At 44.6% G+C, this 21,311-nt stretch overlaps 2 protein-coding genes across 4 annotated transcripts in view; one reads left to right on the top strand and one right to left on the bottom strand.

Moving 5' to 3' along the window:
- The window catches only part of TRAF7 (TNF receptor associated factor 7), a 36,399-nt gene extending 28,248 nt beyond the window's left edge, over positions 1 to 8,151 (top strand). For all 3 annotated transcript variants that reach the window (XM_060786496.2, XM_060786498.2, XM_067473713.1), the window contains exons 15-21: positions 21 to 60; positions 177 to 293; positions 2,243 to 2,365; positions 2,469 to 2,588; positions 4,031 to 4,162; positions 6,001 to 6,120; positions 7,393 to 8,151. In XM_060786496.2, coding sequence (XP_060642479.1) covers positions 21 to 60; positions 177 to 293; positions 2,243 to 2,365; positions 2,469 to 2,588; positions 4,031 to 4,162; positions 6,001 to 6,120; positions 7,393 to 7,407 — 667 coding nt within the window. In that variant the 3' untranslated portion in view covers positions 7,408 to 8,151. The remainder of the gene's footprint in view (positions 1 to 20; positions 61 to 176; positions 294 to 2,242; positions 2,366 to 2,468; positions 2,589 to 4,030; positions 4,163 to 6,000; positions 6,121 to 7,392) is intronic.
- A 719-nt stretch (positions 8,152 to 8,870) lies between these two features.
- The window catches only part of CASKIN1 (CASK interacting protein 1), a 97,793-nt gene continuing 85,352 nt past the window's right edge, over positions 8,871 to 21,311 (bottom strand). Inside the window, exons 17-20 of the mRNA XM_060786494.2 lie at positions 21,075 to 21,213; positions 17,264 to 19,366; positions 16,191 to 16,605; positions 8,871 to 14,842 (exon numbers count right to left, since the gene is read on the bottom strand). Of these exons, the coding sequence (XP_060642477.2) occupies positions 14,746 to 14,842; positions 16,191 to 16,605; positions 17,264 to 19,366; positions 21,075 to 21,213 (2,754 nt within the window). The 3' untranslated portion in view covers positions 8,871 to 14,745. The remainder of the gene's footprint in view (positions 14,843 to 16,190; positions 16,606 to 17,263; positions 19,367 to 21,074; positions 21,214 to 21,311) is intronic.

The raw sequence follows: 21,311 nt of genomic DNA on the forward strand, positions 1-21,311 counted from the left end.
TCCCTTTTCTTTTTGCTCAGGAACAAGTTGTACAGCGGCTCCGCTGACTGCACCATCATTGTAAGTAACCATTAATAATACCGGGGAATAGTCCATCCCATGACCGACAAGCATTTTATATGCTCTCTACTCCCACTCCGTCCCGTTTATTTTTTTGCTAATTTTCTTCCTTGCAGGTCTGGGATATCCAAACCCTGCAGAAGGTCAACACTATCCGGGCGCATGACAACCCTGTCTGTACACTGGTCTCCTCTCACAACATGCTGTTCAGTGGCTCCTTGAAAGCCATCAAGGTAGACAGGCCTTGAGCCAGTCACACTCTCTCAGCCTCAGAGGAAGGCCTATGGTGTGATTCCCTTACCTCTCATTTACTATTTTTCCGTCTTCCACTCCTTCCTGATTCTTTGCTGTTCCCCATTTTCTTCTCTCCCAGCCCTTCTCTTATTATCTGTATTTTAATTTTTATTGTGAATGAATTACAAACAAAAAGCAAACAATAACCCAAATACAAACTAACAGAAACAGTACAATTATAACATCTTATCGCACCCATACTCTCTTTCTCCACACCCATGAACCCACCACCTATGACTTCCAACACTACTCAGTGTGAATCTAATACCTATTATAACCTACTCTTATATCTGTTTTAATACATCCCCCTTGCAGATACATTAAAGTCTGCATTTATCTTCCTTTCCAGATATGCAAATGCCAGTCTCCATTTTAATAATAACAACAACAACAATAACGCTTTATATTCCATCCTTCTCCTTGTGGGTTACAATGTAAACAGATATCAGCAAACATTCAATACCTTGTTACAATACAATGCAACACACAAACACAGACAGAGGCAAAAGCTTCCTTCTTTCATTTCTGCCTTTGGAGGCAGTGATAATTTCTGGCTCTGGGGGAGGTGCTGTTCTCCATTTCCAAGGCGAGGAGCCTGCATTGTCACCTCCTGTTCATGTGACCGGCATGACTGCTTGGAGTATCTTATGCCTTTCCCACCAAAGCAGTACCTGTTTATCTACTCACATTTGCATGTTTTTGAACTGCTAGGTTGGCAGGAGCTAGGGCTAACAGTGGGAGCTCACCCCGTCCTGCGGATTCGAACTGCCATCCTTCAGGTCACCAGTTCAGTAGCACAAGGGTTTAACCCATTGCACCACCGCGGCCCCTAACAGCATTCTTCATTGTTTCCTCCCCTAATACCATTGATTAACTTGGCCATTTGAATATATATTTTTATAGTTTTTCTCTCCATTATTTTAGAAGTAACTCTTTTCCTCCTTCCAAGATTTCGCTATTATTAATCTCATAGCAACAAGGCTATATAGATATATTTCTTCATCTTTTCTGAGTCTCTCTCTGTAAATAATTCTAAAAGACACATTTCTGGGTTTTTCTTAACCTTCTTATTGATTGTTTGGTTTGTTTCTTTAACTGCCTTTTCCCAAAAAAATTGTACTAGCCGACAAGACCACTGAACACGGAGGAAAAAAAAGGACCGTTCTGCATCTTGCATCTTCAACATTTACCCTCAATAAGATTTGTCTACTTTATCATCTCTGGGGTTATGTAGCTTCTGCAGAACATTTTATATGTATTTCCTCTAATGGATCCCACTACTGAAAATGTAAATCCTCGTTTCCATAATTGTTCCCAATTCTCCAAATAAATATTTTTCCCTGTATCTGGGAGCAGGAGGGATATGAGTTTTAAAGGCCGTTTTAGTGTATTTACGGTAATTTAATTCCTTGCCTTGAGTCCCCATGGAGAGAAAGATGGGATATAAATAAAGATGATAATAATAATAATAATAATAATCGTCATCATCACATTTAGCCCACAAAATCATAGGTGATTTTATTTGATTATCCTCTAAATATTATACGATGTATTTATATAATCTGGAAATTAATCCTTTATTAGCCTTCTCAAAAATGTTGTCCAGCACCAGCTTCTTTTGGAGAACCCTACACTGGTGTCCCTCCCAGCCCTTCTCCAGCTGCTGAGCCTCATTGGTGAAGATAGGAGTTTGGATGATGTCTTTCTGCCTGCAGAAGGGGATTGGACTGGATGGCCTTTGTGGGCATCTTCCAGCAGTAGGATCCTATCATCCTTTGTGGCTCATAAGATGACTGTGGGTTCCTGCCTGGCAGACAGGAGTTCGCTTTGGTTGTCTCTCCCAACTCTTATGATTCTTTGATTCTATGGTTTTTCCTCTGATTCTCAGGTCTGGGACATTGTGGGCACGGAGCTGAAACTGAAGAAGGAGCTGACCGGCCTGAACCACTGGGTCCGGGCACTGGTGGCCTCCCAGAACCACCTCTACAGTGGATCCTACCAAACAATCAAGGTGCGTGCACACCTCCTGATTCCTTCCCCATTTCCAAGCCCAGTGTTTGTAGGAGTTTAGGAATGCTATTATTTCCAATTGCCATTTTTCTGAACGGTTCCAGATCTGGGACATCCGCAACTTGGAGTGTGTCCATGTCCTGCAGACATCTGGCGGAAGTGTCTACTCCATCGCAGTCACCAACCACCACATTGTGTGCGGCACCTATGAGAACCTCATTCACGTAAGTAAAGATGGGGGAGAGATTTGAACGTTGTTGTTGTTATTGTTATTATTTTGAATAGTGAAGGGAGACAAAGACAGTTGTCAGCAACACTCCGCCGACGCAGTGAGCTACAGAGAACTATGGCAGTCAAGAAATCTTATTTATTTGGAGGGCTTCAAAGGCAATTCTAGTGGTCTATCCCACGTGTCATTATAATTGAGAGCAGTCCAAAATCTCCCTCTGTTTGTCTTTTCTACCTCCCAGATTATTTTTTTTTCTGCTTTGCCATTAAAGCAGTTCTGTTTTTCTCCCTTCATTTTGATATGCCACAATTGCCTTCTATTAGGGTTACTTTTGGGGAGTGTTTGGAAACACAGAGTCTTCATTCAGCTTTTCGAATTTAACAAAAGAAGGGTGGTATATTTTCGAAATTGTAATGCTCACCTTTTAAAAATAGTTTTTAAATGTGCCTGCTTTTATTTGTAATCTTTTAACTGCATAAACTCCTGTGTCCCAGTCATGGGCCTCATCGATAATAATCCAGCTTCATAATGTTGACTCTGTATAAGGCAGTGCAGTTAAACTGAATAACACTATGTAACAAAATTTGAAAAGTTTTCTGTTTCTGATTTGAAAATGTTATTTCGTCTTTAATTGTGTGGCCCTTACTTTGAAAGTAATTGTTCTACTCCAGAGACTTCACTTTTGTGCCTGCCTCATACTATGTTGAATTGGTTTATTTATTTTGTGTCAAAAGCATTGCATAGAATGTTGTAAAGCAATACTTTTGGGTTGGAAAGATTAGCCGTTTACTAGAAACCTTGCCCAGGGAACACTTGACTGTATTTACTCAGTCTTTGAGGAGGCTCTTTCCATGTTGAATTGGTTGAGACTCTGAAATACTCATTGAAAAACTATACCAAATGTGCTGCCGGATGTCCCTCCTGTAGAAACTAAGTTTTTGCAGTTTAATAAACCTTTTCCATGTTTTTATGATAGAACCAATTAGGAAATGACATTTATAACCCAGGAACAAAAATTGTGTTACATTGTATAATGAAACTGCGTTATATGGCTATGAGGATGAGAATGATGATACAATGATGAGGATGATGGTGGGATCTCTTTATTTCTCTCTAATCTTAGCTTTGCTTTTTTATTTGTTGCTATTTAAAATAAAAGAGAGAGAGGCTTAGACAGGCACGGTCAAACTTCAGCCCTCATTCCAGGTGTTTTGGACTGCAAAACACCTGGCTGTTAGGAATTGTGAGAGTTGAAGTCCAAAACACCTGGAGGGAGAGCTGAAGTTTGCCCATGCCTAGGCTTAGAGACAAGTCAGAGAGCAGACAAAGGCTGCAGTTTCTTTCTGAAAAGGAAGGTAAAGGAACCGCCAAGGAGCAAGGTGTGTCGCAGGAGTGTTGATGGTGCTGCCTTACCCTTGCTTTTCTTTCTGGCCACAGGTCTGGGACATTGAGTCCAAGGAGCAGGTGCGGACACTGACGGGGCATGTGGGCACCGTCTATGCCCTGGCTGTCATCTCCACCCCCGACCAGACCAAAGTCTTCAGTGCTTCCTATGACCGGTCCTTGCGGGTATGCAGTATGCCTCTGCCTTTTGTGGGGTTGGCTTGGGGAGGATAGTGGGCATTTTGATGAATGTCTTGGAGTCAGGGGTGTCCAAATGGTCAGGGGTTCTATGAAGTCTTAAAAGTCCTTCCTGTTCTTGTGGAAGCAACTCTGAATAGTTCTGGTTAAGGAACCAGGTATCCAAAAACACAATTGTAGTGGTCTTCTGCTCGAACGACAAGACACGCTCAGACTTTTGTTCTTTCCCAAATAAGAAGGCTTTTCTTTCTCCTTTGTTGCAGCAGTACGCAAAATATATACAAACTATATATATTGTGTTTCTTCTTCCTCACTATTCACAGTAGCAATGCTCCAACACACTGTCCAAACCACCATCCATCCCTCAACAATTCTCATCAAACTTACTCAGTAAAACTGCAACTTATATATACTATTCCCATTGCATTAACCTCCACACCCTAATTATAGTGGCATAACCCTTTTACAGAAGGAGAGGAGTTGTAACATACAACTTATGGGGTGAATATCTGTAGATTCCCCCACAGTTCCTCATCTGTGCTGAAAAGACTACGGGGGATTTGTTTAAAAATCAAACAGAATTGTTGTAGAAGTTCACAGAAATTGTAGTATCCAAAACCGTTCCAAAACTTAAGTGTGGTTTTGTATAGTGCAGAGCTTTCCAAACTTTTCTTGTTGGTGACACACTTTTTGAGGCAGGCATCATTCCCTGACACAGTCATTCAGTTTTAACTCGCAAACCAGAGATTAAAACCAGCCTCTTCTTGTAATAAGAGATACAGACACCTAGGTAAATTGTAATATTGAGAAATGTACAGGGAACATGGCACATCTCATGAAAACCTCTCATTGATACTTTTACAAATATAAAATTTCTTGCTGAATTCACATAGCATTGTTAGGTTTGTGTAACACACTGACACACTAATGTTTTGTGACACACAGTTTGGAAATCTCTGGTATAATATATACAGGCTCCACAGTATACAAAAATATTGTTGTCCTAGAACTGAAACTGGCCTTTTAAATACTGGCCATTCTCAAGTTACAAACAAGATAGGTGCTGTAGGTTTGTTCTTAAGTTGAATTTGTTTGTAAGTTGGAACAGGTACATTTTAAGTGTAACTCCAGCCAAATATAGGTAGGTCTGTATGTATGTGTGTGTGTGCATGTGTGTATACATATATATATATATATAGAGAGAGAGAGAGAGAGAGAGAGCGCTTTGGATAGCATATAGAAGAATTAACACCCCTGTGGTGTTTGTTTTGCTGTCTGTGTCCCTGTTTAGAAGATTTCACCACTTTCTGTCTCTGTGGGAATTGGATTTTGAAAAATGTGGCTTGTTGTGGAAACAAGGATTGGAGATAAAGCTTAATGGAGACCCCTTTTCCCCATGATAATAACTCTTCCAGGAGTGAATTTCCCTTCCGAGGGGAAGATTCCTCTCACTTCCTGTTCTCTCACTTCCGTTCTTAAGTAGGAGCCGTTTGTAAGTCAGATGTTTATAACCCAAGGACTGCCTGTACTTCCACCACCAAACTGTAGCAGGTTATTATGGGAGTAGGGTGAGGCCCACAATCCAGCTAAAGTCGCCTTTCACAGCCCATTGAGGGCCAACCCTATATGTCTGTGTTGAAATACAGCAAGGGGAGAACTGTGTGTTCTTTCCTTTGTGCAAACTTAGGCTTGGTTCCCACGGTCTATACTTGAGGTAGATTTATGACATGGGCCCCATGGGAGGGGAGCATCACCTTCCTATGGAGCGCTCTCCTGCAGTGGCCCCTGTTCATCATCTCTTCCCCCTCGCTTCTTGATCCCGTCAGGTCTGGAGCATGGACAATATGATCTGCACCCAGACACTCCTGCGGCACCAGGGCAGCGTCACCGCCCTCGCTGTCTCCAGGGGGCGCCTCTTCTCCGGAGCCGTCGACAGCACTGTCAAGGTAGGCCTCAGGATTATATCATATCAGGCATGGGCAAACTTCATCCCTCCAGATATTTTGGATTCCAACTCTCACAATTCCTAACAGCCCAAAACACCTGGAGGGCTGAAGTTTGCCCGTGTCTGTATTATCTAGATTGATGGGATTATAACCATATTTTTCACTGGGTGTCTTTGAGGTGGGAAGTCAGTTTTAATCTTTATTATTATTTTGATTATTTCTCCACGTGGCAGTGGAACTAGTTTAAATAGATTAAAAAATAAACTCTGAAGGTAATTTGGAAGATGGAAACAAGATAATAAAGTAGAATGAAATAACGGTCTAAAATAGTATATTGACAGTATGTCCTTGCCGTGGGAAGTCTGTTTTAATCTTTTAATCAAGGAAAGGTGGGTAAGAAATAAAATTATTACTTTTTTCAATTGAATGGTTGGTGGGGGGACTTAGTTTAAATTGATTTCTATATGTCATAGAAGGGGGAAATCATGGCCTTTGTAAATTGTATGGTAAGAGTTATATTGCTGGAAATAATAATAAATATATAGATTAAAAAAAATAGGGATGGATACAGCTGTTCACCAAGTTCCCTTGCTTTAATTTTTTCAATTGAAGCCTTTGAAAACCCACACAGAATGTTATTCCGTGCAGAATCCACACTTTGTTAAGCCTAGAAAATGCAAGAAATAAGGTTTTCTGCACAGAAGAGAACTAACGGTGTCGGGCTCTTTGAGCTTTGCCAGAGCATTATATGATGGGGAAGTTTTGCCCTCAACACAGTGGGTCCAGAATGGTGAACTGTCTGCAGGGAGGCTTTCCAAACAGGGACCAGCAGACCTGTTTTTGGAGCCTTTGACAGAAATTGGCTCACAGCAAGTTAGACCACTGAGCTGCTGAACTTGCTAACTGCAAGATCAACGCCTCAGATCCAGGGAGTGGAGTGAGCTCCCACTGTTAGCCCCAGCATCTGCCAACCTAGCAGTTCGAAAACATACAAATGTGAGTTGATCAATAGGTACCACTCTGGCGGGAAGGTAATGGCACTCCATTCAGTCATGTCAGCCACATGACCTGTGGACAATGCTGGCTCTGTCTCTCTCAGGATTTCATAGCAGCTGCTTCAGATCCCTTTTTAAAAGGGAGACAGAAATAATATAACAACAGCAGTTAAAGTGGTGTTGAACTGCATTGATTCGTCGATGCTTGCAGAAGTCTGTGGCAGGCAGGTAATATTTCTTCTGTGCCAGCTCTACTAACCCCTAATTCCTGCTTCAGGTTTGGACCTGTTAATGGGTGCCACATCTGCTGCCGCTTGCTCTTGGACCGCCAAACGACCCAAATGCTACTCCAGCACCACACACACACTCGACATGCGTGAAGTCCCGCTTCCCTCCTCTCCGACTCGCTGGCTGCAGGAGAGCAAGCTTCACAGCCCACAAACATACCTCAGCTCTGCTGGCCCAACGCTCCCCCAAGGCAGGACACCTGGACCGGACACTCAGTGCCCTTTTTCCCAGATCACTGTGCTGCAAGGGGAGCCTAGCCTGGATGCCATAATGTAGGACAGCAGAGGCTTGATTCTTTGTGTTATGTGACGGACCAAAGGTGAGTGTTTGGACTAAGGTGGGGCCGGACCGATTGGCACAAACTCCTTGCAAACAAACAGCGAAGCTAGTGCCGAGCAGGACCCCTGCCCTGGTCCTGGTATTTAATGTACCCGCTCAGCCCGTTCGTTTGTACCCAACGCCAAGGAGAAATACAATGGAAGAATGGTTACCCTCCTATGTCAGCAGGTACGATTTTTTGATGTCACAAAAATACTCCCTTTTCTGCATCAGGTACCAGAAAGCCATCGATACACTCCTCCTCCTCCTCCACATCGCATCATGGCAGCCGCCTCCGAGGGGAGGATCCCCCCTCACACACACACACTCTGTTGTGTTTTTACTGGCATTTTTCTACTGTTTTTAAGATTGTGATATCAAGATTTGGATTTATTTCTTCCTTGATGAAATAAAATAAAACCGGACTGTTGTTTGAGGCAAAGCGTGGCTCCTTGGTAGGCCTTGCGCCAAAAGGGGTATAACACAAATTGCTTCTCCAGTCTCTGGACATTGTTGGTTTGGAGGGATTGAGGGGAGATTGGGAACTTGAACTAAAACTGCCAGGACTCTCTCCTGCCTTCGCCTTCCTTGTTTTGTGTAAGAAAAGAAGGAAGAAAAGAGAAATAAAGGTGGGGCGGGGGGGGGGGGAGAAGGGCAGGTTGGACATAGTGGGAAGAAAGGGTGCGAAAAAGGAAGGAAGGAAGTCAAGTTGGACATGGAAGGGAGGAAGAAAGGAAGGTTGGACATAGAAAAACGAAGGAAGGGAAAGAGGAAGGAAGGAAGGAAGGCAGATTGCACATAAAATGAGGGTGGGAGGGAGGAAGAAAGGAGAATGGAGGAAAATGGAAGGAAGGAGAGGAATGGAAGGAGGGTGGAGGGAGGGAAAGAAAGGAAAATGAAAATGGGGGTGTCATGACTGAGATGTTTTCACCTAAAGGGAAGTAAGATGTTCACAGCTATTGTCTACAGTTGACTATAGTCTACCTTTGAATCCACTGGAGTCTCCTTCTTTGGAGGCTGTTAGGCAGAAACTGGATGGCCATCTGTTGGGAGGTGTTGGATGATATCTTCCTGCCTGACAGAAGGGGGCTGGACTGGATGGCCATTTAACTATTATGAGTCTGATAATAATAACAACAACAACAATAGTAATAATAATAGGTGATAATTGATAATAATTTATTAATTTTGTCTTCCTGCCTGGCAGAAGGGAGTTGGACTAGGTGGCCTTTAGGGTCCTTTCCAACTCTACCAGATGGCCTTTAGGGTCCCCTTTTATGATTCAGAGTCTGGATGGCCATCTTTTGGGAGGGGTCAGGTGATGTCTTCCTGTCTGAGAGAAGAGAGACTGGATGGCCTTTATGGGTCTCTTCCAACTATATGAGTCTGATGATGATGATAATAATGATGACAATGGATAATGACATAGTAATTCTATCTTCCTTACTGGCAGAAGGGGGTTGTACTGGATAGTCTTTAGGGTCCCTTCCAATTCTAGGATTCTGTGATTCAGAGATTGTCGGGAGGGGTTTGATGGTGTCTTCCTGCCTGGCAGAAAGGAGGGGGCAGTACTGGATAGCCTTTGGGGGTCCCTTCCCACTATAGGATTCTATGATTATAACCACATCATCCATTAACAAAGTACAATATGAGACCTAAGGAGATATTCTCAAAAAGGGGTAAGTAAGCTTTGCTTAACTCATTAAATCACTTTGTGTCATTGTTGTGTGTTGCCATCGTGAAAGGGACTACCTTGAAATCCCTTCTGAAACACTGGATAACTCAGGAGTAAAGGAAATAACTGAACCAGCTTTCTTTTCCCATCCAACAAAAGGTTTTTAACTTACTGTTTTTGGAAAACAAGCCAGGTCAAGACCAACATTTGGATGTCATTTCCAGCAAAACAGCCCAGATTTCCTCTCTTTGGTCAAAGCAAAGGACTTCAATAAATGCAAGAAATGGGCCATTTTCCTGGATGGAAAATTAGTGGTGCAAATGCACAAAGCACAGCCCCATGAAACAGGCCTTCAAATAGTTTTGTTTCTATTTATAACCTCAATAATAATAATCCTTGATAGACCATCAGTGTGTTTCCCCTCCCTTCTCCCTTTAAATAGTTATAGCCAGACACTGTTTTTTTAAATAAGAGCAAAATTCTTTACAGTACCACAGAAGCCATCAAATAATAATCATAATCATAATAATACAGGTGGGACGCACGAAGCCAGAAAAAAGGAGGATTGGCAGCAAGATGCATAGCTCTGACAGGATGGGAAATACAATACACTTTCCATAACTTAATCAATAAAAATATATATAATATATATATAATATGTATATATCCAGCATTAGAATCTTGGAATATTTGTTTTTTTCAAGATACATTATTAATGTTTTTTCTCTCGTTTCTCTTTACAACAAGTATTTATTTTAATGTTGTCTCTCTCTTTATTAAGAAATCTTGAAAGTTGTGCCAGAACATTGTTTCAGAGATAGCAAAGACAGACATATATATCTATATATAGATATATATGTTGCATCTGGAATAAACCGCACATTGCGGAAAATGCCATTTTGATTTGTTTTTTAAATTAAAAATACAACTGGACTGACTCCCATTTCCGTATGTTACATATACAGCTGCGTATAGACAAGAGGTACTTCCACACACATGCATTGAAAGGCAGACTTACATACATACATACATGACGCACGCATACATTTTAAAAAAAGGAGGGGAGAGAAATGTTAATTGTCAAGAGATGAGACTCAACCCAGAAAAGATTCATAAAACAAGGCACATCCTTTGATATATTTTTTGTGTGGAAAAGAACCTGACAAAAACAAAAACAAAACATCTCCATAGAAACTGAAAAAACTGTACCTTTTTTGTCTCGAAAACATTGTGCTACTCTTTTTAAATGATCTCAACCACAAAGACACACAGCTGATTATTGTTATAAGTCTAATAAGTCACACTAAACTCCAGTTCTTTCAAATCTCTGAATATACAATTAATAGTATTATTTTTAAAATCTTTTATTTCATATATATTAAAGTCCTTTCCTCTCTCTCTCTTTTTGTATTTAAGGATCAACAGGGGGGAAAAGAAGTCCCATCTTAAATAGTTTCTGTCAATAAATTAATACTCCTTTATATATATAGCTTATTCGTATTTTGTCCCTCCCTCTAGCTTCCCTCCCAACGAAAAGAGCTTCGGTTTTGTTTTTTGCACAGAAAAAGAACATTCGTAAAACAGGGCTCTTTCAGCCTTTGCACAAACAACAACACAAAAACCCAACGAGACTTTTATCTCTTTCTTTTTTCCAAACCAATCACTAAACATTTTAAGTCTATAGAACAATAACCAGAAGTGAAAAGGGTTGGAAAGACTTTGGACGACCGAGAAGTGCTCCTGTTTCAATTTGCAGCCTTCGGACTTCAGCTCCCAGCATTCCTGGCCGTTGGAGAAGCTGGCAAGGGCTTCTGGGAGTTGAAGTCCAAAGTACCCAGATCCTTTCCCAAAACAACCCCGGCCTCCTTTTCACAGTTTCCTTTCATTCCTATTTTGTTGGAGGGGTTCTGAGTCTTTTTTAGTGGAAAGAAGATGGCAGAGGAAGAGAGAAGGAAAGGAAAAGGCTTGAAAGGTTGAGTGTCCCTTCTTCCAAAACACCCCAAAACCAAGAAAGTAAAGTCTTTGCTTTCTGATTGTTTCTAATGTTCACAAACTTGGTTTAAAGCACCTATGAAACATAAAAGCATTTTGATGCAAAAAATTGTTTAAAATGCTGTGCATAAAATGACCCTCAACTGTCTCCACAACGTCTCTATGAAACATTAAATCAATTTGTTTAGACTTTAAAATCCCCAAAAATAATACTCCAAAATCTAGAACTGAGAAAGTGACATCTTTGTTTTCTGGTGGTTCGGGGTTCACAAACATTTTTTTCGTGCACAAAATTATTTTAAAATATTGTGCATAAAGTAAGGTTTGATATGAAACATGAAAAATCCAAAACTGAGAAAGTGCTATCCTTGTATTCTGACTGTTTCCAGTGTGCACAAACTTGGTTTCATGCACAAAATTATTTAAAATATTGGGCATAAAATAACTTTCAACTATCTGATTATGAGGCTGTGTGCACTTGATGTATATAGAACGTAAATTAATTACAGAATCTATAGGCAAAGACGGATATTCCAAAATCCAGACAAAGATCTAATAGGCAAATACTTCTGATCCAAGCATTTCGGAGAAGGGAGACTCAACCTGTATTTAAAGGCTATGATGATGTTTTCAGAGGCAAGAATGGGAATTTCATCTCTTGGATAATGTGACTATTACTGACTCAGGAAAATCTTGTAATTGCATCATGGAGAGAAAGTAACTCCTAGAAGAAGTCAGAAGAATTTAGCAACCAGAGTCTTACGGAAATGACCGCTTTCTGATAATACCACTGGGATTGATGGGAAGACACAAGACAAGGAAGAGGGGCATTCAGAAGATGATTTGCTGAATTGCCAACAATGAGAGGAAGACCAAGTGCAAATGGGTTGTTTTTTTACCCTAAATTTCCCATTTGATTGGAAATGCCTGAAGTCCCTAACAACACATGAGCTAAGTGTAAACGCCATTACATGGAATGGATATGAAAAGTGAAGTTAAACAGCAGGGCGATGCTATTGGAGGGATGAAAATATATCTCAGAAGATGCCCAAAAAATGGGGAAATAATGCCCATGAATACCGTGACCATACAATGCATGAAAAGGCCTTTGGGACACAACACAATTGTAGAGGTGGGAATCCATCCTATTTGGAGGAGCAGCATCCTCACAAGGTTCAGATCAAACACAACAGGTTGAAGGAAGATAATAGATATGAGGACCCATCAAAAACACTCAAAATCCTTCTTTATGAGGGGTGATAATCTCAACATTCTTGAAAAAGGTTTAAGTATACCCATGATGAGGTTCGAGTCCAGTAAGACAATGCAACTCATCTCCAGCAAGAACTGAATTTGGGCATGAAAGCAAGGAAGGAAAGAAGGAGGGTGATGCTTAAGAATGAAAGAATGGGTATTCTATCATTGGGTCACCCCAAATTTGTGCTCATTTAAGAACGGTGCCGACCCAGGAAAAGGCGGCCAAGGAAGATCTCAGAAGACCCCATACATGGGATGTATAAGAACCACAGGCCAAGCGGATCTGTGATTCTTATGACATTCAGACGCTTCCTCTGAAACGACTTGCGGCATTTGAACATTCCCTGCTTGCAACCAAAGAGAAAGGAAGGAAGAACGATTTGGGGGAATGAAGGGCAACCCATTACATTCCGCAGGCCTTCTTCATGAAAGCAATGCCACGCTACCATTTGAAACCTGCTCCACTTATAATCTTATAAGAACCTCTCAATCTAGCAAGACACCGTATCCCACCCTATGGTAGTTTCTTGTGGATTGGGGATGCTCCCTATTTGCACACATTGAAGCCTGATGTTAATCAGGAAGAATTTCTAACCACCTTTTTTCATGTATAACCCAAAGCTGCTTCCCCAAAGACCTGTCACTCCAAGGCCCATAATCCTCTACCTTTTGTTCAATTGACAGCTGGCAAGAACAACCAATGCCCTGTCAAACCAAAGACTGGCGGAAAGCCTCAGCTCCAAATCTCCTCCCAACTAACAGCTGCAATTCATTCAACACGAATTTGCTTTCGGAATATCAAGAGTGTGAAAAGGAAGAAGAGTTCCTCCTGCGCCAAACCTTTGCTAAAAGAGACCTGACCCACAATCATCACGGTTTTCACAAAACCTGGTTCCGTCCCTCACTGAGCCCATTCCTCCTCTTAGGAACAATCGCATTGAGAATAATAATAATAAGGAAGGCCGGGATGGTTCAAACTCTTTGGAAGCGATTGCCTCGAAGCAAAGGGAAAGTGCAACGTAAGTCCCTCATGCTCAGAACTGCCCTTTGCCTAGAGAGATATAGATCTACATATATATATATATATATATTTAAGGGAAGGAGAGGAAAGGAAGGAGTCGGGAATAAATATTCTTCTTCTATGGCGGCAGCAGAAGCCACCGGGGGATATTTACATAGGGATTTTGGGCCAAGAGGATTTTATTTTTATCCCTTTTTCGGTCATGCAAAAAACTGTCCCAAAACTGGTGCTTTTCAAGGAAAAAGGGAGTAAAGGAGCGTTAAATATATCTAAAATATCTCGGAGCGGAACCAAAAAAACGTCTCACAGTCACATCTTCATTATCATCATCATCACCAGGAGCAGACGAACACCTTTTTGGGACAAAGGAACGAAGCATGCAGCGAGACAGAAGCCGCTGGGGCTTTCCCATATCTTCCGGTGTTTCTTGATAATGGAGAGCAATATCCGCAATTGCTCCGTCAAGGGACAAAACCGACACAGAAAGGCGAGAGAAAGAGAGAGCTGTTCACCAAGACGAAAGAAAGGTCAACCCCAAACGGAAAACGAGAAGAACCAGAGAAAGACTAATACTTATTTCTTCTTCTTCTTGTGCCACACATTTGGATAGCATATTTGGACTGTTAATACTTGCAGAGTGGGGAAAGGGAGGAGATTTGGAAACACTTCCCAAATCCAACGAGGGAAGAGAAGGAACATCCGGCACTGGCTTTCGTCTCCCAGGGTTCGGAAGAATTGCATCGGCCCTTTGACTTCATTCCCAGGAAGAAAAATGGCATCGTTTCCCCTGAAGTCAAGAGGTGTTTCGGCCGGGAAGAAGGGAGAAACAGAAAATGATGAGACAGAGCCCCTTGATTGATTGTTGTTGGTGGCACTGTTCTCTTCTGCCAAATGCAAGGGAGGGAAGCATCTCAAAAGTCCATTTCAGCACAATCCTGAGGTAATCATATCTTCATTGTGCAAACCTCAAAGGATGGAGGGGAAGGGGGGTCCGGGTTCTGAGGAGGTCTTCCACAGAGATGATTGTGCCCTTGTGCCCTTGGCAGGTCCTGAGGTCGGCAGGGGTCATCAGACAACCCTCACTCCAGCATGGCATCCAGCTGGTCGGCCAAGTCGTCGAACATGCTTCCGATGTCGTCCAGGATGCTCACCGTGCTCTTGTTCTCCGCAGCTGAACTGAAGCACAAAGGAAAGGAAAACACCAATGACCTTTGGGTTTTTTCTCCACCAATTCTCTTTACCACCCACTTTGTCTATCACTCCTTTCCCTGTACTCTCATAGACTGAGCCAGAGAACATCTCAATGTTCTAGGCACTTCCCATAAAGTACATCATAGAACATCTCAGTGCAAGAAACATACACTTTGCTTCCTTCAACCCTCCTCTCCATTCCCATACCCTTCCTCCAATGTCTCACTCTGAGTGTTGCCTATAAGACAAGCATTTCCAAAATCCAGTTACCCTACTTACTAGGATCTAATGCTCACATTTTTTAGCTAAATGACCTAGCCAAAATGAGGGTGCACATGACATCCATGTCATATGGTCATCTTAGTGCTGAGCCAAAACAAAAACAGAAGCTACTTCAGGAGAAGCTGGAGTTCCTCTTTGAGGGACCTCATTTCTAATTTAATTCCCACTACTCAATACAATGTGATGCTGGGATTTGTAATCTGGTGAGTCATCAGCATTCTTTGGCAGTAAAACTACAGCCTCCTGGTTCCATAGCACCAAACCAAGGCAATTAAAATTTATTCATTCTATAGCATAAATGCATCCTAAGGTTTTTGGGGTTTTTTGCATTGATGGAAGCTTTGAGGTCCTAACACTTTTGTTTTTAGAATCATAGAATCCTAGAGTTGGAAGAGATCTTATGGGCCATCTAGTCCAATCCTCTGCCAAGACACAGGAAAATCGCATTCAAAGCACCCCTGACAGATGGCAATCCAGCCTCTGCTCAAATGCCTCCAAAGAAGGAGCTTCCACCATTCTAAGGAATTCTAAGCAGGCATCAACTGTAATTCACACCATTTTTGGCCAAATTACAAAGAGTGCACTGTTTGCCTCTGTACATTACATTAGGTTTCAAGGTTTTAAAACATACTGCCTCTGTGCATTGAATAAATATGGATTATGTTTGTGGATTATGTTTTGGTTGTTAGCATGGTCATCATCGACCAGACAAAGACCAAAATTCCACTCAAAAAACCTTCACCTTGTAAGCAGCACAGCTATTCCAACAAAGCCACTAACCAAAGCAGAATAGAAGGGGACTTATGACTTCCCTCAATCTAGACCCTAGCCTTCTATGGATGCAGCCTAAAACTAGATTGGTACATCACATTTCTGGCTCATGTTTTGATCCCTTTCATATGGACTGTTTTCAAGCCAGGCATCACCCATCCTAGCCATAGGAAGTCTAGGATGTTCCTGAAGCTACAATGACACCCAGTCAACCCTCCGCCATTTTCTGGCTTTTGGTCCTCCTCCTCCATCCCTATCCTGGCTCCCTTGTGCTCCTTACTCTGCTGCCTGACCGTCCTCCTGTTTGATCTTCTCCTCCACCGCTTGCAGAGCTGCTGCCAGAGAGGCACTGGTCTCCTCCAACTTCTGGTGCACACTCTCAGTGCTGCTGGCCACGCTGCTCTCCACCGAGGGCCCAGCCATAGAGGACCGCGGAGGCTTGACCGGCACCGTATGGGAGGGGACCCCGCTTCCGCTACCGGGGGACAAGGGCTTTGCAGGGCTGGAGCAGAGCGAAGGAGGCGTGCTCGAGGGTTTGATGGCGGTGGGGCCGAGCTGCTTGGCGGGCGATGGGGCCGGCGTGGAGCTAGCACTGACCGACTGGAGGACCGTGTGGACCTTGGGCTTTGGGGCGGTGGGGGGCGGCGTCGGCTTGGGAGAGATCGGTGGAGGGGTCCCATGGATGCGCTTCACTTCTGCAAGGGAGGAGAACACAGACACTGCTTTACCACTTCCTTATCTGTTTCTCAACACCAATTCAACTTGAAGAACGGAAGAACTTTATCAAAAGAAGACTGTGCCTCCAAGCCCCATCCATGAAGGAGACCATGGTTGATGGTATCAAGAACCACTGAAAGGTCCAGCAGAACCATCAAGGACACACTCCCCCTGTCCAGTTCTCTGCATAGGTCATTCACTGAGGTGGCCCAAGCAGTCTCTGTCTGATTAACAAGCCCAAAACTAGACTGAAATGGATCTAAACAATCCATTTCATCCACTTGATCCACCACCTCGGTCAAGGTGCTGAGAAAATTGAACTCTGGTCCTAATGTTATCAAGAAAACAATCAAGGTGTCTGCCACAAAGCAGAACATCCCCCAGGAAACCTGGCTAAGATGGAGTTTCCAAGGACCATCCTTCAGTCCTTGAACTTCATCACCTGCCTCCCAATTCTTGCCTAATGTCTATCATTTCCATATAAGTATATTGGTGTGTCTAAAGTTCATGAACACGCAATATAGACATTTCTCAGATATAGGTGAAAAGCATGGTGAAGTTGAACAGAAGTGGTGGGTGACCCTTGATCCTTTTAGTCTGCCCCAGCAAGACTACATACCCAGCAAGACCCCTTACCTGGACTCCCTGGGCCTGGAATCGGGGCCTTTTTGGAGGTTGGCGTGGGTGGGCCCGAGACCTTCTGGGGTAGGACAGGCTTGGGAGAAACTGGTGGCTTGACAACCTTCTTGGGCTCCCCTTCCAGAGGAGGCTGAGCTGTGGCGTAGTCATATCTCTCTTGCTGCTCTGCAGGGGACATGGCCTCAATGCTGCTCGTTTCTGAAGCCGGACGGCGTTTGATGGTGGCCGTGCCATTCTGGTAGACTGAGAGTGGGGCGGGCTCCTGCTCCTTGTCTTTCAACTTTGGCCTCCTCTTGACTGTGTCGGACTCGGTGAGGAGGAACTTGACGCCGTCCTGCTGGTTCTGCTTTGCCCGGATCCTCCTCTTCAGCGTGGCACTAGCCTCCACCTTAGAGAGGTCGCCATGCCGGTGGGTGAGGGCCAGGGCCTCGGCAGCTTCACCCCTGGCCACCCCCATCTGCCTAGGCCGTTGCCTGATGGTCAGGCTGCCCTCCTCTGCAAAGGGGATATTCTCCCCGGAAGTGTTCTGCGGAGCCCCTCCATGATCAGCCCTTGGGCAGCTCTCTTTGGATGTCTCAGACTTTATGCTATCGGAGCGCTCCCGCCGAGCGGCGGCCACCAGCCCTGTGACGGGGCCACTGATTGTGCGGCGGCGATTGACCACCTCCCCATCTGGTCCAATGGCATCTTTGTGCTTAACGGAGGCCATGACGGTTGCGACACGTACATGATCTGGACTGACCGGGTGCAAGGCTGCACCAGGCTGTAGATAGTAGCCATCGGGGCCTTTCCCAGCTCCGGGTGGCTTTTGCAGGACCAGGCCTCTGCCTCCACCACCGATGGAGGACATTTCCAACATGGCGGCAATGCTCTTAACACTCCCGGCGCTCCCCGTGTCCACAACACTGCCAGAATCACTGGCCCGCCTCTGCTGCTGCTGTTCCTCAGGAGGCTCCAGACCCTCTTCCCCTTCCTTTGTGAAATCATCAGACATGTTGGTGCTAGAGATGGCTGAACTGGACCGCTTGGGTGGCGGTGGCGGAGGCCCCTTCTTCTTTGGCCGAACAGCGAAGGACTGACTGCGGTTGACGTTCTTATCGCCACCTGACTGGGCACGTACCGAGTGGCTGCGCCCAACCCTTCGCTGCACAGTGGCGTATGGCCCAGCGTCGGGCACCAGTAGTTCATCCCGCTCCTGCTCACTGTCTGACACAGTGTAACGGTTAAGGCTGTGCGCCCTTTTTTTCGGCCGGCCTGCTTCCTCTTCACCTTCTGCAGCCTGTGGCGGCAAGCACAGCACAGGCACTGAGACAGGCAGCACAGGCACCGCTTGCGCTAGGGGCCCTGTGATGTGGCTATCTCCCTCCACAGGCTGTGGCATGACGTAGGCAAAGCCCCGGTGCGTGGGAGACTGCGGCAGTGAGCGGGGAGACATGGGGCGGTCGGACTGCGGCAACAACTGTGGCGTGGGTTTGACCTTGGCGTGTGGCATACCCAGGGTCTGTGGCGAGGAGGGGCGGGGCTTGGTGGGTGTCTGTGGCGGAGTGTAGCGGCCAGCAGAGGGGGGGAAGGATTGCCGGGGCTTGCCGGGTACCGGTGGAACGCTGGCCCTCTTGACACTGTGGCCATGGCGCAGCGTCCGGACCTCCTTGGGCAATGTGGCTGGGCTCTCTTTTCCATCCTCCACCAGGTACTCCTGGCTCTTTGACATGGTGCTGCTGGAGGGTTTGGGCCCATCACCCAGGAGCTCTTGGGAGCTGCTCATCTGCTTCGCCCTCCCACTCAGGCTGTTCTCGTGGGTCAAGCGGGGGCCGTGGCGGTAGGCTGTCCCTTCACGGAAGTGCCCTACATGGTTGCCCTGCTTCTCAGACCCCTCCTCGCCAGTCATGGCCACCTGCAGCTCATTGCTCAGCTCGCTGTCCTGGAAGGTGGTCATCTTGGGCGACTGGCACTCAGCCGACTCCTGCTGGGGCGACTCGATGGCCACCGTGTCTTGTGGAGGCCCTTTCTTCTTCAAGGTACCAGACTCGTACTTTGCGAACTCAGCCTTCTGGATCTCTGCCAGCTTCTTCACTGCCAGCATCAGCTTCTTCTGATGACCTGAGACATTGGGAAGGAAGAAGGGGAAGAAAGAAAGGATAGTGAGTCCGTCAGCACAAAGACTTGGTGGCCACCTTGGACCCTGAAGTGGTTGACAATGGGCTATCTAGGGGAGGAGTGGACAACAATGGAAGTTCAAGGAGGGTTTGGGGGCCGTTTTAAGCCATTTTGAAAAAAGTGTCTCTTGGGCCTAAATTGGCCCAGGTTGTGCCCAAAATCTGTCTCCAAAGCCCTTTTTTAAACCAAAATAACAACAACAACAACAACAACAACACCTTATTACAAGCCTCTACTTGCGGCTCAAGGCCAGCTACAACATGTCAAAATTGTTTGATGGCAGAGGCTTTAAAACATGGAAATGACCTCCTTATCCCCATACTTTGGGGACCAGTTTGTGGTCTTTAGGGTGCACCCAATATAGCGTGGAGGCAAAATGTGGCTTATAAACTAAACACATTGTTCACTCCGATCTAGGAAAATACAATTCTATGAACATACATCATTGTGAGCCTAACATCTGTATTCCAGAGGAAGACTCCATTGTCTAGCCAGACATGGTTTGGACCAGCATCCAATGGGTTCTGCTGCCCTCATCTAGGTTAAATACTGTCCATTTATCAATTCAAATATTTCTTTGTTTATCTTCTTTGCATGCCGTTATTTACAACCCACCCAGGACTGCGATAGCAACACTCAAATATGTGAAACAAGATGCAAAGGAACAGCTTCTCCTGGCTCGGATGGCGGAGGAGGACCAGGCGCTGGGTTCAAGCCAACATTGGTCATCGGAACAGATGGAGGGTTGGAGCACATGGCGACGGCTTGCGAAAATAAGCGTGTTTGCAAGAGACAGCTAAAAAAGGTTGGGAGCCTGTCGGATTCTGGAGGCTGCGTTTCCCTCATCAGCAAGAACCCTGTTGCTGCATTGAAAATGGCATCTTTTCGGATATGTAAGTCAACTGCTGTTGTGCATTTAGGGAACAAGCAGCATCAAGTATATTAATGGGGACCTAACAGTCATACAGCTTGCTGCAATGGGCACTTCCTGTTGCCTCAATCCGCAAGGAGAATATTACTATTACTACTATTCTAATTCCTAACTTGCGATAGTGATAGACCATCAAGTCAACTCAAATGTATGGCCATCCTACAAATGAGAGGCCTCCATGTAATCGTGCTAGGAATGTGGTTTGCAAACTCGTGGCAACTGCTGCTACTTTGGTAGCGTCTTTCCACCATTGTGGTGTCGTGGTTTGAATGTCGGACTACAGCTCTGGAGGACAGAAGTCGATTTTCTGCTCAGCCATCAAAACCTAAGGGTTACACTCTCGGACACTGAGACCCCCATCTGCCTTAGAGTCACAATAATAATAATAACAATAATAATACCACCATACTGGATCATGCACTCTCAGACACAGAGACTCCCATCTGCCTTAGGGTAGTAGTAGTAGTAGTAGTAGTAGTAGTAGTAGTAATAATATCATCATCATCATCATCATCATACTGGGTCACACACTTTCAGACACAGAGACCCCCATCTGTCTTATTTCACAATAACAACAATAACAATAATAATACCTCACCAGGTCACACTTGCTCAGAGTCAGTGCAAAGATACCATAAGTTGGAGTCTACTTGAAGGCACACAACAACAACAACCCCTTGACCCTCTGTTCTATTGCCCATTGTGCCGCTACCCGCTCACCCAGCTTGGTGATGCCGATCTCCTGCAGGTCCTCCCAGGTGATGTCAGTGATGAAGTCAATGTTCTCATAGCCATTTTCCACCAGAACCTTGTAATATTGGGCCAGTCCGATCATGGAGAGCCAGAGAGCCAGGTTGGCCTAGGAAGGGGAGGAAGAGACAAATTCTGATTCTCATTTTTAATATTATATTTATTATTTATACCCTGCTTTATCTCCCCTGAAGGGGACTCAAAGTG

This window comes from Anolis sagrei, chromosome X (assembly GCF_037176765.1).
Source record: "Anolis sagrei isolate rAnoSag1 chromosome X, rAnoSag1.mat, whole genome shotgun sequence".
NCBI classification, from domain to species: domain Eukaryota; kingdom Metazoa; phylum Chordata; class Lepidosauria; order Squamata; family Dactyloidae; genus Anolis; species Anolis sagrei.